Here is a 16,332-nt window from a genome sequence, read left to right as displayed (position 1 = left end):
GAAACATACATTAATTGTAAATTATTATTAAAAGTTTATTGAGTATATTATATCATCCATAAATTATAAACAAATATTTACTCATAAAATAGATATTATCAAATGTATTTATTATTTTTAAAAGTGGATTACTTATTTTTAAATGCAGTGTATACTTTTTTGGTACAATTTAGCTTAATATATTTTTTTAAATACTGAAAGAAACGTATGTGGTATTTCAAAATCAAAAAATGCACTACTTATGAGGTAAAGTATATGATTTTTTATTACTGCATATTTAACTCAAATACAGGCTTAATATTAGACACATAATGAATAAATATCAGATATTCTTTTAAAAACATATGCACATGTTTTATTTTACTCAGTAAGTAAAGATCATCAAACTTTTATACATTTGCACACATAAAATGTAAAAAAAATTCAAAACATAGTTACTTGATATGAAAGGAATATAAACTGAAATGGCAAAATATTCCACATAACCTTAAGCTTGTGAATGTTTTTCTTAAAATCGAAAACGCGATAATGTATGTGAACATAATGCACTGCTGGCCAACTAAAATGCAACGCTATGAAGGAAGCATCAAGTAAGCTTGAAATTTGTATGACGCTCTCTGGAACATCAACAAAAAGCCTTATTAAAGAGAGAACAGTAGGCTGTTTGGAGACAGCAATGGTGTATCTTCCCACTGTTAATTTACTAACTGTCTTGAAAACACAAAACAGGAATTATGCATTTAAATTTCTGAGTTCAATACAGGACAAATCTGGGCTTATAAGACTGCACACTTGTGTGCATAGCAGATTAAACAATTTGTTTAATATAGAATAGGTGAATGTACAAGAGATGGACTGACTGACAACAGCTAATTGCACCAGTTTCACTATATATCTCCAAGCAAAAAAAGTATGCTGTGCACACGACAATGATGGATGCAACTATCAAAAACTCTAGCATGAATGATATACTTCATAACAAACTATGTCAGTATACATCTGCATAGCTACCAACTTCAAAATATAAAAAACCAGGAGTTCCCATATTACACAGCACCAGCATTAAAAAAAAAAAAAAAAAAAAAAAAAAAAAAAAGACACAAATTTGCTTATAATGCAAGGTTCATATTATTCAAACATTTATAATATAATTTGGTTGTAAAATAATATTTAACTATGTACTCTAAATTTTATCATCTTTGGTTAATTTTTTAAAAGAAAATCCTGAGTAGAGAAGGAAAGCTTTATCAAAATACTTTTAAAACAAGATGAAAATTAACAATTTATGCAATATGTATATATATAAATTAGTAATGTTCCATATATTGATAAAACCATATTGTGTTCCATACTGCCCGGTATTCATGGAAATCTTACAGAAAAAAATTGCAACAGGCACAAAATTGTATCCTAGGCAGATTATCAATTCACCCTGCCGGCTCGCCTGGTACTTCTATGCTAATCTTGTTAATACAGTCAAATACCGAAACACCACCGACCTGAAATCTGCCAACTCCTGAAATCCGTGTTGCCTCTCAAAATATAAACATTCAGTTTATAGGTTCCGGAAACCACAACACTGAGTACGAAATATCGAAGAAAATATACTTACCTAATAATGAGTCATAACAGAAATACCAAATTATTGACATCATAATAAAAGTTTTTTCCCCTCTAATCTGCATCGAGGTAAAAAAGCAGATGATTCACTCAACTCTTCTGTCAAGTTTACGATTCATGTTGATGTATTTTCTGAGCTTTGTTATTTCACGAGATTATTTAGTGCTGCCTTTTTTTAATCCAGATATTTTGTGGATAAATTAAGAATATTTTAAATTTCAGCCCTTTTTAATACAATGACAGATAAGAAATGCACTCATGATTTTACTGCTTGCAACATTGAAAAACATAAACACGTTGCAATGATGGTAATGCAAAAAGCGCAAATTCTGCAAAAGATGGAGGCAGGTTCCACTCCTCAGTTTATAGCAGAATCATATGGAATTGCCATGCGATTGTGTATGTATACAGAAAAATAAAGAAAAGCTGTTGAAATTTTACAGAAACAGTGATTCTAACACCAGAATCCGAAATCGGAAATCTTTGCATGAGGCGAAATCAGTAAACCTGGGTGCTGTGTACATATAATACAGTGAATAATATAATCAATTTATATATGCAATAATAATTTAATGCATATAATAAATTATTGCAATAATGTATATAATAATTTAATTAAATGTATCTAATACACCTTATTTATTTTGCACTGTGAGTCTGAATATTATGTTTTATCTTTTCTGTCCTGAAATCCGCACAACCTCTGGTCCCAAACTCTGCAGATTTCTAGACTTCTACTGTATCAACAACCCAGTTATAAGGATTTACGATTACGACTTTAGTGACCCAAATAATCGTAAACGGCCTATGGCCATACTAAGTACCTATATTGTATAACTTATTTAATCTGCTATGTACCTCTTAATATTGTGTTGTAGATTTAAGGTTTAATTATTACAAGTGCACCAAGAGACTCGCACTACTTAGCCTATTATTTATATGTATGTTATAAATGTTTTTTCTGCATCAGGCTATAGCCAGCTCATTCCTCCTTTTTCGGCTTTCCCAGATAGCAATTCAGGTGTATTGAAACTTGACCCACACTTTAGTCTTTTTATAAATTTATCTCTTATCTTATTCTTATAACTTTAAAAAATGTTAAAAAACATGATTTAATTATATATATAAAAAAATTCTAAATATATACTACTCACTCATGACAGTATTCAAAATAACATATCTGTTCTACAAGGAGTAGGGTCCTTGACCCAGGCACCCTGGTGCTACACCGTTTCCCCAGTGTGACATATATTGATAAACAAAATTAAATGCTAATATTTACAGATACCATTGATTAAATTTTCTAGCAAATGTCTACAACTGATCATGACAACACAGATCAAATAAAATTTTATAAGAAAAAACATGCTAAAAATCACAATGGGGGAGGATAAAAATTGCACAATTTAAATTTCATTAATTCAATAAATTTAATTTATTCTTAAAAAACATTTTCATTAGTAAAGACTAAATTAAAAACTGGGTGACTGAGTGACCCACAGAAAGACTAGATGTGATGAGAAATGAGAAATGATAATTGAAGTTATCTGTAGAGGAGAGGAATCTCAGGTGTCTATTGACACTATTACCACTAACTCTAGATCAGCGGGTTTTCAACCTTTTGACTGACGTGAATCATCTAAACAAAAACTGAAAAACTTTAGTACCACCAATGCAATTTACAATAATTATTTTCCAATTTCTCAATAGAAATATTTTTTAATATATTTCGTCATTTGCACAATCTATTGGTTACCTGTATTCAATATGCACAAATAAAAAAACTTATTAGTTTAAAAATTGGTTACCATATTAATTATTAAAATTTAAGTTACAATAATTCTAAAATTTAATGTGAAATTTGGGCCTGTTTAAGAGACATCAATTTCTATATGTCTCGTCTTATTTTACGTAGTTTACCATAAATTAGGATTCACCTTTAATTTTATTCTGTATTTATTTTTCAAATATAACAAAAAAGGAAATCCTTGTTCACATGCAAAAAAGGCAACAAAAAAATTTAACAGCTTTATTTGAAATGCCTTTAAATTTGTTTCTTTAGTTCATTCAAAAGTTAACAGGTGCATTTTTTTTTTTTTTTTTTTTTTTTTTTTTTTTTAAATTTGCAGTTAGAGCTCAATCACAGAAAATTTCTAGCAATTGTTCTTTTTCTTCATGAGATAAAATTTCAGTTACATTCGCAAAAAATGGGTTTATAATTCAATTATCTTTTTCATACTCTTTACAAAAATACACCATGAAATTATCAATGAAAAACAATGATTTTTAATGTTGGATGCTAAATCTTTTACTTTCAAATTATTTTGTTAGAAAACTTTCTGAAAGCGGTAAAAAGCTCAAAATATTATTATCCAATTCTTTGCTTATTAGCTCGAGTTTTTTATTATTGCATTTATTTTATCTCAAATAGTACACAAATTAACACTTTGTCCTTGTAACTCTAAATTTAATTAATTTAACTTTCCCCAAATATTAGCTAAATATGCTAAACACGCCAACCATAACTGGCTAAATAAACAATTTTGCAATTCAAATTTTGAACGACAGAAAAAATTTTGAATTTTTTATCAAACTTCGAAAAGACAACTTAAAACTTTTTATAACCACCTTACTTTGGAATGAAAAAAAAAAAAAAAAAGGTTTTATGTACATTGCCCATCTCTCTGCATAAAACTGTAAATTTTCTTGAATTTAAAGCTCATTTTTTAATAAAACTAATGGTTTCCAAAGCATGATTCAAAATGATTTTTAGGTTTTCAGGGGTTGTTTTGACCACTAAAGCTTCAGGTTGAATGGAGCAATGACAAAATTTAGTTTCAGATGTTACTTTATTGGAGAAATAAAGCCCAAGAAATTTCATGTTAAAGTCCAAGCTCCAATTCACACTTATTCCAAGAAGTATCATTCTCAGACATAAAATTGTCAATTACTTTGAAAATTTTATCTGCAGTTACTCTATCATGAAGAGATTTACAAAATAAATAGCCTTTGGCAATTCGAAAATCTTCTTTTTGTTACATTAGTACTTTCATCCAATTGCAATACGAAATAGTCGCTGTGTTTCATTTTTTGAATAAGTGTCTCTTTTATAGAATCTGCCATTCCATGAATTCATAGACTTGTAAAGGAATATTATTAAGTTTATTAACCATTTTTTCATTGAATATTGTTAAAACAATATCTTTAGCCACTAGTGATATAAGTTTTTCTCCAATAGTGTGAGCCTGCCCAGTCTTGGCAATTCTTAGCCTTACTAGGTAATTAGTTTCGAAAGCTTTTTCACTTGAAGTAAAAAAACCTTTCATTATTTGCTTACTATTTTTTAACTCCGATAATTTCCTCTTAAAATATTCTTCAGATTTATCCTTTAAATGGGCATGCTTACATTCAAGATGTCTTTTAAGAAACGATGGTTTCATACTTTGATTGGATAGTAGTTCACCCCAAATAACATACTGAGACTGAGAATTCATTTCATCTCCATTCCAAGTAAACTCAAATGATAAATAGCTTTCATTATATTTTCTACAAACACATTTTCTTTTCTTTTAAATATTCTTAGTGGTAGTAGATTGTCCTGGATTATCACCTGTGAATCCTCACTTTTCCGCTTAGTCAATCCTAGCCATTTTTTCATTTTGAAAATCTAGGTTTGTTTTTTAATTTTTTCACAAATGTTTAAATGCACAATATATTATGAGCTCTTCAAAAACAAATGACGATACTATCAAATTGCGTAGGAAAATAAGGAATACAAAGCAACAAAACGACAAAATACCTGCTGTAAAGAGATCGCAAAGCAACGTAAAAAAAAAAAGATTCTAATTGAAAATAGAGCAATATGAGCCCAGAAATGATGGCAACATAAAGTGTAGACATACTAGTAAATCGATCCACACTAAAAGAATCAATGAGATGCTATTATATTTTTACCGGAACTTTTTTTCATTTCTGATTAAATACAACATCCATTTCTATTACTCCTTTTCAAACATCACTTATGACAAAGTTTGATATCTCTACAGCTAAAAGAATATTTGTGAAAAGAAAAACAAATTATTTTGTTTAAAGTCTATGAGAGGCTGTTGACCTTGAAGAAAGCTCAAATCGCATACATTTACGAGTGTTAGAGAAAAAATAGGATGTTGGGGATACTTAATTTATTAATTTAATATTTAAAATACTTTGCTTCTTTTTGCATACAACTTATTTTTTTATTGTGTAACCACCTGTGGTACGCATACCAGTTAACAATCGCTGCTCTAGATCATTGGCAAATACAGCTACAATGGTGCATTGAATCCAGGACACAGACATTTAAATGAACCAATAATGTTTTTTCAGAACAATCTTGATTCTACCTAAAACACCATAAGTCTCTAAACCTGACAGTACCTGGAGACAAACATCTTGAGTCCTGAATTATGCATCATCATACCATTCTGCCAGCTGAAGTTACTGTTTGGAGTGCATTCAATTTTATTCAGTACCTATGCAATACATATTATATGTATTACTTGTACATTCAATATTTACTGCTACACTTCTGAAGTTGAGCCTGCTGACCTTGTCTGATCTTTAAGACCTGCCTATGTCCAAGTTTCAGCAGGACAATATATGCAATTGCACATGGCATGCAAGATTCCACTATTTAGTTCCCACAAGTTTGTAGAGTTGCCTTGGCTTACCCTTTCTCTTAATATGTTGTCCATGGAATATGATCAATGAGCAGCCCAACCAAAATACATCCCCTGCATCTTTCTTTCGATGCTGAGGTATGTTACAACAGTTACTGCCAGCTCATTCCTGAAGTAAATACTAATTTCTTTTATATGCAAAAAGATGAATGAGGCTGTAATTTTAATCAATTCACCGGTGAATCTTACATTATTTATCCAGAGAATATGACTTTCATATCACTCGTTCTCCATGGTGCTGCATTCTGGATGGCCAACAGCGTAGTAACAACTGTGCTTTAGTGTATGTTTGATAGCTTCATTTTATGTGTTTAAATTATAACCTACGGAGAGTGAAAGGCCAGAAGGATTGGGGGCAGGGAATGCTCTTAGGTAGGTATTCAAAGATAACAATAGCAAATGTACAGTGTGAACTTGAGAATTCTAAACAAACACCATGGCACATGAAAATAGGTGTCCATAGATCTTAAATGTGAACACAGCATGAAATTAGGTTAATGCCCAAGATTATTGCTGGTGGCATATAAGCCACCATCTGATCAGTCCCAGTGTTTTCACACCTAAGTTTATATAAGAATTACAAACAGAAAATAAAGTACAGAAAAAAAGTTCTATGGTAATGACTTGCGGACACCTGCTACATGATACCTCATCACATGATACTTTAAAGATTCATTACGTGAAAAACATCGGGAACAACTTGAGCATTTAAATGGCTTTTCCCCAGTATGTGATCGAAGATGGCGTTCTAGATCAATTTTCTGGTTACATCTTTTTGAGCAGAATTTGCAAATAAGCCGCTTCAATGCTGAAGCAGTTTCAAGTTGATTTCTTGATAAGTCAACTTCAGGATATAAACCAATCAGTCTTCTGGAATATCCAGCACTTCTTCCTGGAACATATGCCAAAAGGTAAGGGAAAATCTCAAAATAATAGCAATCACTATTCAAAAATGAAAGTATAAATCATGCTCATAAAAATTTATACAGATGTGATTCAAATTTAAAAGATACATTATTAAAGTGATACAAAATCAGGAAACCACTACACAAATCATAAGACAGCCAGGGAAAAAAAAAAGAAACTTAGAAACTTTCCTTAAGAAAAATATTTCAAGATCATATTCATTATATATATACAGACTAAGAATTATCAAATAACTGTATTTGATTTTAATACATATGAATAGTATAAATTATACATAAACACATATGAATAGTCAAAATAAGTCTTGCACAGTTTTAGCTACAGAACTGCAATGATTATAATATTCCATATCTAAATGCAAACATACCCACATTCGCAATACAATTTAAATATCCTTTTCAAAAACTCCTAGAAAAAATTAATGTTAATTACATTCTGTAATTATTTGTGAATTACATATCAAAATCACACAACAAAAGCAGGTTATCAAAGGTTATATGAAATTTATTACATGCTGTCAATTCTATTATTGGCTCAAGTTCAGATTCCTAAGAAATCACAGACATATATAATTGTAATGCTTTTTAAAAATGTAGATACAATACAAAGTTTGAGATCTCGATTCTTCGGGGTTTTGGAATTTTCTAGATTTCAGATAAGTTTAAATCTAGTAAAATGGCATGTAGAAATTATAAAATTAAAAATGTGAAATATTTGTTTATGAAAAAGTGAAGCATTTACGATCTTAAAAGAATCAAAACTTACAAAAAAGAAAAAAAAACTCAGAATATGCTTCACTAAACATTTCTTTCAATTTGTTTAAACTGTTTCTTCTTTGTGTTAATGCTTTCTCTTTAATTTTATAGATTGACATATCTTGTTCAAAGTTCCTCTGTTCAAGGCCCTATAATTGTCGTATTCAGAATTCCCACTAAACTGCCAAATGAAATCTTCTCATTCACAAAAATCTCTTAGTCACTTTCTTCACTCTCCGTAGCAATATTTTCTTCATTTAACACCAAAATAGAGATTTTACCACTTGTTAGTTCATTGCTGATAATGGTACTGTTATTGCAATGGAAATCTTCTGTGATATCACTTACATTTAGCGTTTCCCCATAAATTTTATTCATTGGAAAATTTTGTTTTTTATGGCCATTGTTTTGCTTAATTTTGAAGTCACATGCCTGAATTTTGAAGTCACATGCATTTAAAGCTATTTGCTCTTGCCAAAGTCGCTATGGAAGCAAGTGCCAAAAATGCTTTTGTTTTGCAGATTTTGCTAAAGTTTCACAAGAAACTCTTTTTGACATAATCGAAAAATAAAATTCTAATTTTGTCAAAATAACTGTAATAATAATAGTCTGCAAAAAGTAATAAGCTAGATCATACGAGAAAATTAAGGAAAAGCACAATTTCCTATATTATATGAATGCAAGTTCTTTGGAATCTAATTCTTTCCCTTTCTCACCGCTACATCAATAAATTAAACTAGTATGAACATTATATTCCACTTCAAACAAATGTGTCTTGAGGCTTGTGTGACTAAAAACCATTAAACCCCCAGCAGAACTATTTAAGGGCCCTGGTTCTGGCAATGTCAATAAGTGTATTGCCATTGGCCATACTTTGACTTTCTAATCAGTAGGTGTCTGAAACAGGAATTTCAGTTAATGAAGAGAAAAACTGCTGCTTTTACACTGCATTTGCATTTTCTCTCTCTCTCTCTTTTTTTTTTTTTTTTTTTTTTTGTAAAAATTTTTTTAAGGGGGAAAAAAAAATGTGCTGGCAGTTAGAAGATTTACATATTAAGTCATTCTGGATACTGGAAATGGGGATTTTTGACTTTGTACTGTACTTAAAATCTGTCAAATCAGAAGTCTGGGTTGACAATACAGAGGTTGGTAATACAAAATATGAAGTATAATACCTCTGGATTCTCTTATTCTGTGTATGCTCATGCTCAAAACAAGACTAGAACTTACACAGATATCTTTAGTGGAATGCTCAAGTAATATAAAACAAAGAAAAAAAATCCAAATTTATTTTAGCTTATTCTGAAAGAAACTTTCAAAACTAAATTTTAAATTTGATGTCTAGTTCATAAATTTGCAGTCAACATAAGTTTATATAGCAAGCTATAAAAGTCACTATTATTTTCTTTCTGAAATTAAGTTAAACAAACACATAATCTAATTCTAATTTAATGCACTTCCCAGCTGAATAATTAATCTGGGATTTAACTTTTCAAAGAGATCAATCAAGGCTTAAAACTAATACATTTCTTAGCCATGAAATATAAGAAAATTTAATTTTGCACAACTGAATGAAAATTAAAATTTTAGGATTGGTGGAGATTTTAAATGAAACTCTACAACCACTTTTGAAAACAATAGGTCCTCTTCTTCATAAACAAAATATTTTTGCTTCTAATGAAGACAGAACCCTGCTAGTCACCTTCAAAATAATTTTATATTAAATCTGCGCTAATTTTTTCATTTAATTTTATGTTTCTTTCATGCACATTTAATTAGATTTTAATCTCAATTAATATCTACATTAACATCACAGATCCCATTAATGGAAAATGAATATTTTATATATACAGTGCAAATCAATTATCCAAACTGTGACTATCCGAATCGTTTTCAAACATTAAGGCTAAAAAAGTTAAGAGTGTGGCCACATGCAACTTCTAACTGTCAAGAAGATATGCGACTTGGCTGCCTGAAAATGGATGAAGCAGTCAAACAGCTTACTTTGAGCGAGATGTTTCAGCACTTGTAATTACTGTTCAGTACGCTACATAACATGTACATAAAAGTGTTACCTTTTCATTTTAATTAATTATAACCACCTTTAAAAAAAATATTTTTTCTCCCATTTTCAACATACACTAATTAATTAAAGTATACAAAGACCCTTTCTTCAGAAAAAATCCAATTATCCGAATGGGGTCCCATCCCAACCGATTCGGATAATTGGAGCTCTACTGTATTTATTTATATGATTAAATAAACAATCTTAGTGGAAGGCATGCATAATCCAACACAATACCAGCTGCAATGCTTTTGCTAAACAATATTTTTAAACTTCCACATATACATAACATTTTTAATACTTCCCAATATGGTAAATAATTATTAAAATAAATAAATTAATAAAGTTTATTTCATAGGTGTAAAACACGTGAACATATACAATTACTAAAACTTGATGTAAGTATAGGACATGTAACAAATTGATATATAAAATTCAAAAATAGAATTTAATAAATTATAAAAAATAATGTCAAAATTCACTGAACAAGATGAAATCAAACAGAAAATTATGTATGTGGGTGTGGGGGAACCATAACCTCTTTTTAACATGAAAAGCCTAATAAAAAAAAATCTCACAGAAAATAATGTTTATAACAAACTAATTAAAATTAGAAAACACAATGGAAATATAAAAAAAAGGATTTAACTTTTTTCTTACAGAATACATAAAAAAATTGACTCTTAAATAAAGTCATAAGAAAGCTACGGTAAAATTTAAATTTCCTAAAATATGGATAAAACTTTGCACTGAATTTAGAAAAGGATTTGGAGTAAAGAACATATTTACTTCCTTTTTAAAAAACTTTCTATATTTCTCAAGAGGAATGAAATGTCTGAAAACAAGCATTTTATACTTCTGACAATTAAATTTATCACTCCTTTTGTGTGTGTTGGGGGGGGGGAGGGCAAAAAAAAGCTTTTGGGACACAACATATTATTTGTGTAGTCCTTACCTTTTGAATCATTACTAATTAGCAGATGAGATGAGTCTCCCCCCCCTCATAAAAAGTTTCTTTCATTCCTATTACTGCATTTTCTGGCAGTTACACTTCAACAAAAATTTCGACATCACAATATGCAAGTAATATTTTTACTTTTTATTTGTAATGAAAAAATTTTCCAAATTTAGTTTGATTCCACATCTCAACAAAAAACTTATCCTCAGACTCTGGCACCAGATCACAATTTATTTTACTGCATTCTGGATAGAATTCCCGATTCAGTTAACTTTTTTGAATTCCATGCAGCATGTATAAAATCCAAAGTGCATCTCCACATTGCTTAAGATTATTTTATTATACATGTTTCACAATAAGCTTTTATACTGGCAAAGAAGCTGCAGCTGAGAAGCAGTACTTCATGATAAAATACCTTTTCTGTTTCTTCATTTCTTAGCCTCATTCTCTCAATTTCAGTTTCGAATGCAGAAATTAATCAGGTGCTTTTACTACGTAAGCAATCTGCAGATACTTATATAACCCATCTAAAACACATAAGATTTATTTATAATACAGTTGATATACATTTAGCAATGAGAGCTTATTTTAAGCAAGAATGGTCATGTACGTTTACTAGTTTTTCCCCTTCTATATTTTTCACTTGTAGATGCATAACTTCCCTGGCATCATTTGGATGAAAGAAAAACAATCTCATTAACAAGCTCATGTATCATCTTTTGCAAAGACTAGCTTCTACTGGGTTGTCCGCTCTGAATACTGAGGAAGAATATTAAAAATTAAGTTGTCCACTCATGAATATGAAGAAACAACACTTGTTTAAGTCAAATCAGACTAACCATTCAGCTGATGGCAAATGATATCAAAATGATCTATTAACCTGCTAATTTATCTGCTAGCACTGAAGTGAAGTATTAAAATTCAGATGTACAAGTTCTAACTTTCTCACCAAAAATAAATATGTTGATTTTTTGACTGATTTATTTCATTCAAACATACTATGTTCAATGATTTCAGACTTTAAATCTTTGAACTACAAAAGCAATGTTTCTTCCAATGTTCGTATATATAAGGATACAAAATCATTATCATCTGTTTCACGATGCCAATGATTTTCTTCACACATACTTAAGATTATAAAAAATGCAGAAGTTGCAATTCCAAACTCTGCAGCAACAACCATCTTTTTACAATTCATCACCACTTCTGATAAATATTATTTTTTGCTTAACTAACAGAGCTTTATACTGTACTGTTATATTGCATGCACATAATGTTGATCAAACATTTCTAACTAAAAATAAGCATAAATGTGTCTGGGAATAATACTTGTTAGTTTTTATATGAATTGGTGAAGTGCTGATTAATAGATTGGTTAAAACAAAATACATGATGGTTATTTACCTATAGGATGGATAATTTTCACTAGGAACAATGCTTTAATGCAAAAACTATCACATGGAAAAAGCCATCATACTGCATAATGAAAACATCAAGACTATCATTAAATCTTTATCCTATATACTGCTATTTCAGCGACAGATATTATTTATATATATTTTTTAAAAAAAAGAGAGAGACAGACAGACAGAAATTTGCTTTTACTGGTTACTATGCACTTTCAAAATACTTTCACCCCTGCTAAAATCACTGAAAATTTTTTCACCAAATTAGCTTTCCACAACCTTCTAAATTTTTAAACTTCTGTTTATGGTTTATGCTCTAAATGCCATTCTTAGTCTAACAGCATTAAAAGATTATTACTCACATTTTTTGGAGAAAGGTCTTTGTTTACAACTTTCCTTTAATTTTCCTTAGCACATTATGTCCCAACTGTCTTTGCTGGTTTTATATTTAGACTAATAAAAACTGATACAGCAATGGCAGACTTTTGCACTTCAAAAAAGAAAAGGACTCTCTGATATTTCACAGAATAGATGTTTTTAAGGGGGATGGACACCATATTAAAACTCAATTTGTCCCTTCTTTACTACTTCCAATCAAAAATAAATTAAAAGTTGAATTTTCAAGGGCAGAGGGCCATATTTAATTCATGAAACCTGCAGGTGAACTACTTTATATTTTTAGAAAATTATTACATAAAAATTCTGTAAAAACTTACATGTTGTAAAATTTATTTTTCCAGTAATCAATTACGAATAGTATGAAAAAGGGCAAATCATGATTTCTCATTACAAAATAATATATTTTATTTAGCGTTTTCATGCGATTTTATAGACAATATTTTTCACACAGTAAACAATGCAACAGAATTTTACATGAAATTATTTCATTAACAAGATACTTTCTTTATTTAATTACATTAAAGTATTACAGCACATATGTTGCCTACAATGGATGGAAAAATAGAAATAAAAAATTCAATTCATAACCTTAAGAACTATGAACTGAAAGTATAAACCATCTTTATTCAAAAAATAAAGTAAAATGTAAAAGGTTTATAATTCAATAACCAAAAAAAGATTCAAGATCACTTCACAGATCAGTTTAATAAGTATTGGCCTATGATTTCCAATATTTGTTTCGCATGACGAGCATAATACACTGATTGTAAAGGTAGTTTTACCCCTCCCCCCCAAAAAAAATTTGATTATTGCCATCATATTCAATAAAACAATTTTTCAGTAAAATAAATCAATTTTATATGGGCAAGAGAACAGTTTTGTTGAAAAAAATTCCGTAGAAATTATCTGATCAATATGATGCATATTAAAAAATAATATGAAATATATTAAAAAAATAGTTACTAAACACTAAAACCAAACCTTTCATTAGTGAATACAAGACTAAGACTTTTGTTTATCATTAGACAGAATTAGATAAATAAGAGTGCATTTTTCAAGGGTGCAAGGATTAAAAAATTATTCATTAATCCAAAAGAATGTCTGCTAAGGTGGGGGAGGCTCAAATGCACGTTCAAATTATACAAAAAGGTTGAGAGAGATAGATTTTACTGTAAAAATAAAAAGTGTATTATTCTAAGAAGTGCAGCAGCTAATTTCAGATTTATTTTACAGTACTATTATGCTAAAAAAAATTAGCAGTTTAATGTGCACAGAAATATGTGTGTAAATCATAGCAAGGTACATATACTAATGCTAGTACATAAATCATAGCAAGATATATATTAATTTTAGTAAAAGAACACACTTTTAATAATTTAGACTGAAATGGCCTTTGCACAAGTGCAATGATGAAAAACATGATTTTATATAATTCTTAATTACCATTTTTCAAAAAAGATAAACTAAAATTGGAAGATTTTATTCAAAATATTTATTGCTTTGTTTCTATAATTAGAAACAAGTAACTTCTGGATGAATGCATGAATTAAAAATAAAAATATATGTAGATCTATTTTTATACAGTGAAATAAAAATAAATTAAAGATGCAAGGGATATCAAAAATTCCACAGTCCCACAAAAATCAATCAACTATAATATAAAATAAACTTTCAATGTTATAAGCATTTTGACTCAAAGCAATTAATATGTGTTTGAAATCACCATTCAACAATTTAAGTTTGAAATCCTGAAGTCCTTCATAAGAGCTTGTCAGGACAAGATCTCACACAACTTTGAAACCACAGTTATGGAAAAAGTTGTCAAGAGTTTAATGACTACCTGGGGCATTAAAAGTTACTCTTAAAATATGCCTCATGTGAAGTAAGCTTATGATACTTCAAGGATTCATTCCGTTTGAAACAACGGAAACAGATTTCACATTTAAATGGTTTTTCTCCAGTATGAACACGAATGTGATTCTTCAGATGTGTTTTGTGATTAAATCCTTTAGGACAAAAATGACAAACAAAACGAGGAACAGAAACTGTTTTTGTTTTTGGCATTCTTGATACACCAGAAAATACTGCAAGCTGACTTCTTCCATCTGATGTTTGATATCCATATGAAGAAGCTAAAATTTTAAAAATATATATATCAATTTATGTAAAATATCAGCATAGTAGAATCTCATTAATTCGAAGTTACAGAAGCAAAGCAAAATCATTTTGAAAACACTTACCCCCCACATTAGCTCATGCTAAGGCTAGTTTTCATTTCAAGGAGAGTAAAGAAAAAAATGACCCACTGCTTTGTATACACATATTTTAACAATACTGTAACAAATACTACACTGAAATTATTTATCACAACTTAATATATTAAATAGGTTACAGTACCCAAATATTTATGCATAAAATTAATGATATAAATTAAATCCCTATGGAGAGGGGAAGGAAAGAAAGAAAGAAAATAAACAAAACAACCAAAAAAGATTATAAAGAAAATAAATAATCAGACTTTATAAACAATCCACTTATTCTAAGGGTAAAAAGAATGCATTTTAAGCACATTACACCATTAATTTTAACTGGAAGGTAATAAATTATAAATTGTTGACAATGTGTGTATAAATCATAATATCATGCAAAGTAAAAACACATTTCAAATTTCACATTCAAATTATCTTCACACAAAGATAAAAATAGAAATTGATGTCCATAATTACCAACTGCTGTTTATCAGCAAATACAAACTATCTTTTTGGGTGACACTTTAGTATTAGGTTTATAAGATGATTTATGGGAAATTTATATTCTGCATATTTGCCTTTTTTATTGTTGATGTAATTTTATGTGATAAAAAATTCTAATCATCAAATGCTTGTGGGGTTATATGATTTCATCATACAACAAACATTTTGCAGACAAATGGTGATTAGAACTTTTTATGAAAAACAGTTGCTTCATAATTATGATTACGCAGCTCTCCCTCTTTACAAGAACACAGGAATTAAAAATCAAAACATCTGCATAATCATTTTCTATAATAGAATGAAAATGACTACATTTCAGTATATTTAAAAATGTTTTTTTTCGAATCTATTATATCAAAATATACAATTCTAATCATCAAATGCTTGTAGTCAACCAATATTTTACAGAATATTATTTTGTTAATGCATCAGTATTTATTTCAGATTACAAGATTCGGTTTATTATTCTTTAAATGCCTCCTTTCATACTAATTTTTTCGGTATAATTCTTAACAGCTTTAAACTTTAAAGCAAAGTACAATACAAAGATTTAAAACACTGCTACTGAGGAAACATCAGATTTTATAGTTACTTGAAATATCAAAATTTAACAAAATGTTCCGTGCCTAGTAAGCAAATGATATTGCAATGATTCATTGCGTTTGAAACATCGGTAACAAATTTCACATTTAAATGGTCTTTCCCCAGTATGAACACGAATGTGGTTTTCC

General features: G+C 29.3%; 1 protein-coding gene across 1 annotated transcript in view; it reads right to left on the bottom strand.

The window, feature by feature from the left end:
• Nucleotides 1-243: 243 nt before the first annotated feature.
• LOC146994360 (zinc finger Y-chromosomal protein-like) overlaps nt 244-16,332 on the bottom strand; it is a 58,309-nt gene continuing 42,220 nt past the window's right edge. The window contains exon 6 of the mRNA XM_085826345.1: nt 244-14,991. Coding sequence (XP_085682471.1) covers nt 14,697-14,991 — 295 coding nt within the window. The 3' untranslated portion in view covers nt 244-14,696. The remainder of the gene's footprint in view (nt 14,992-16,332) is intronic.

This window comes from Stegodyphus dumicola, chromosome 11 (genome assembly GCF_044657685.1).
Source record: "Stegodyphus dumicola isolate Sdum_Otavi_A_Nest chromosome 11, ASM4465768v1".
Lineage (NCBI taxonomy): Eukaryota > Metazoa > Arthropoda > Arachnida > Araneae > Eresidae > Stegodyphus > Stegodyphus dumicola.
This window is presented reverse-complemented; position numbering and strand designations above follow the sequence as displayed.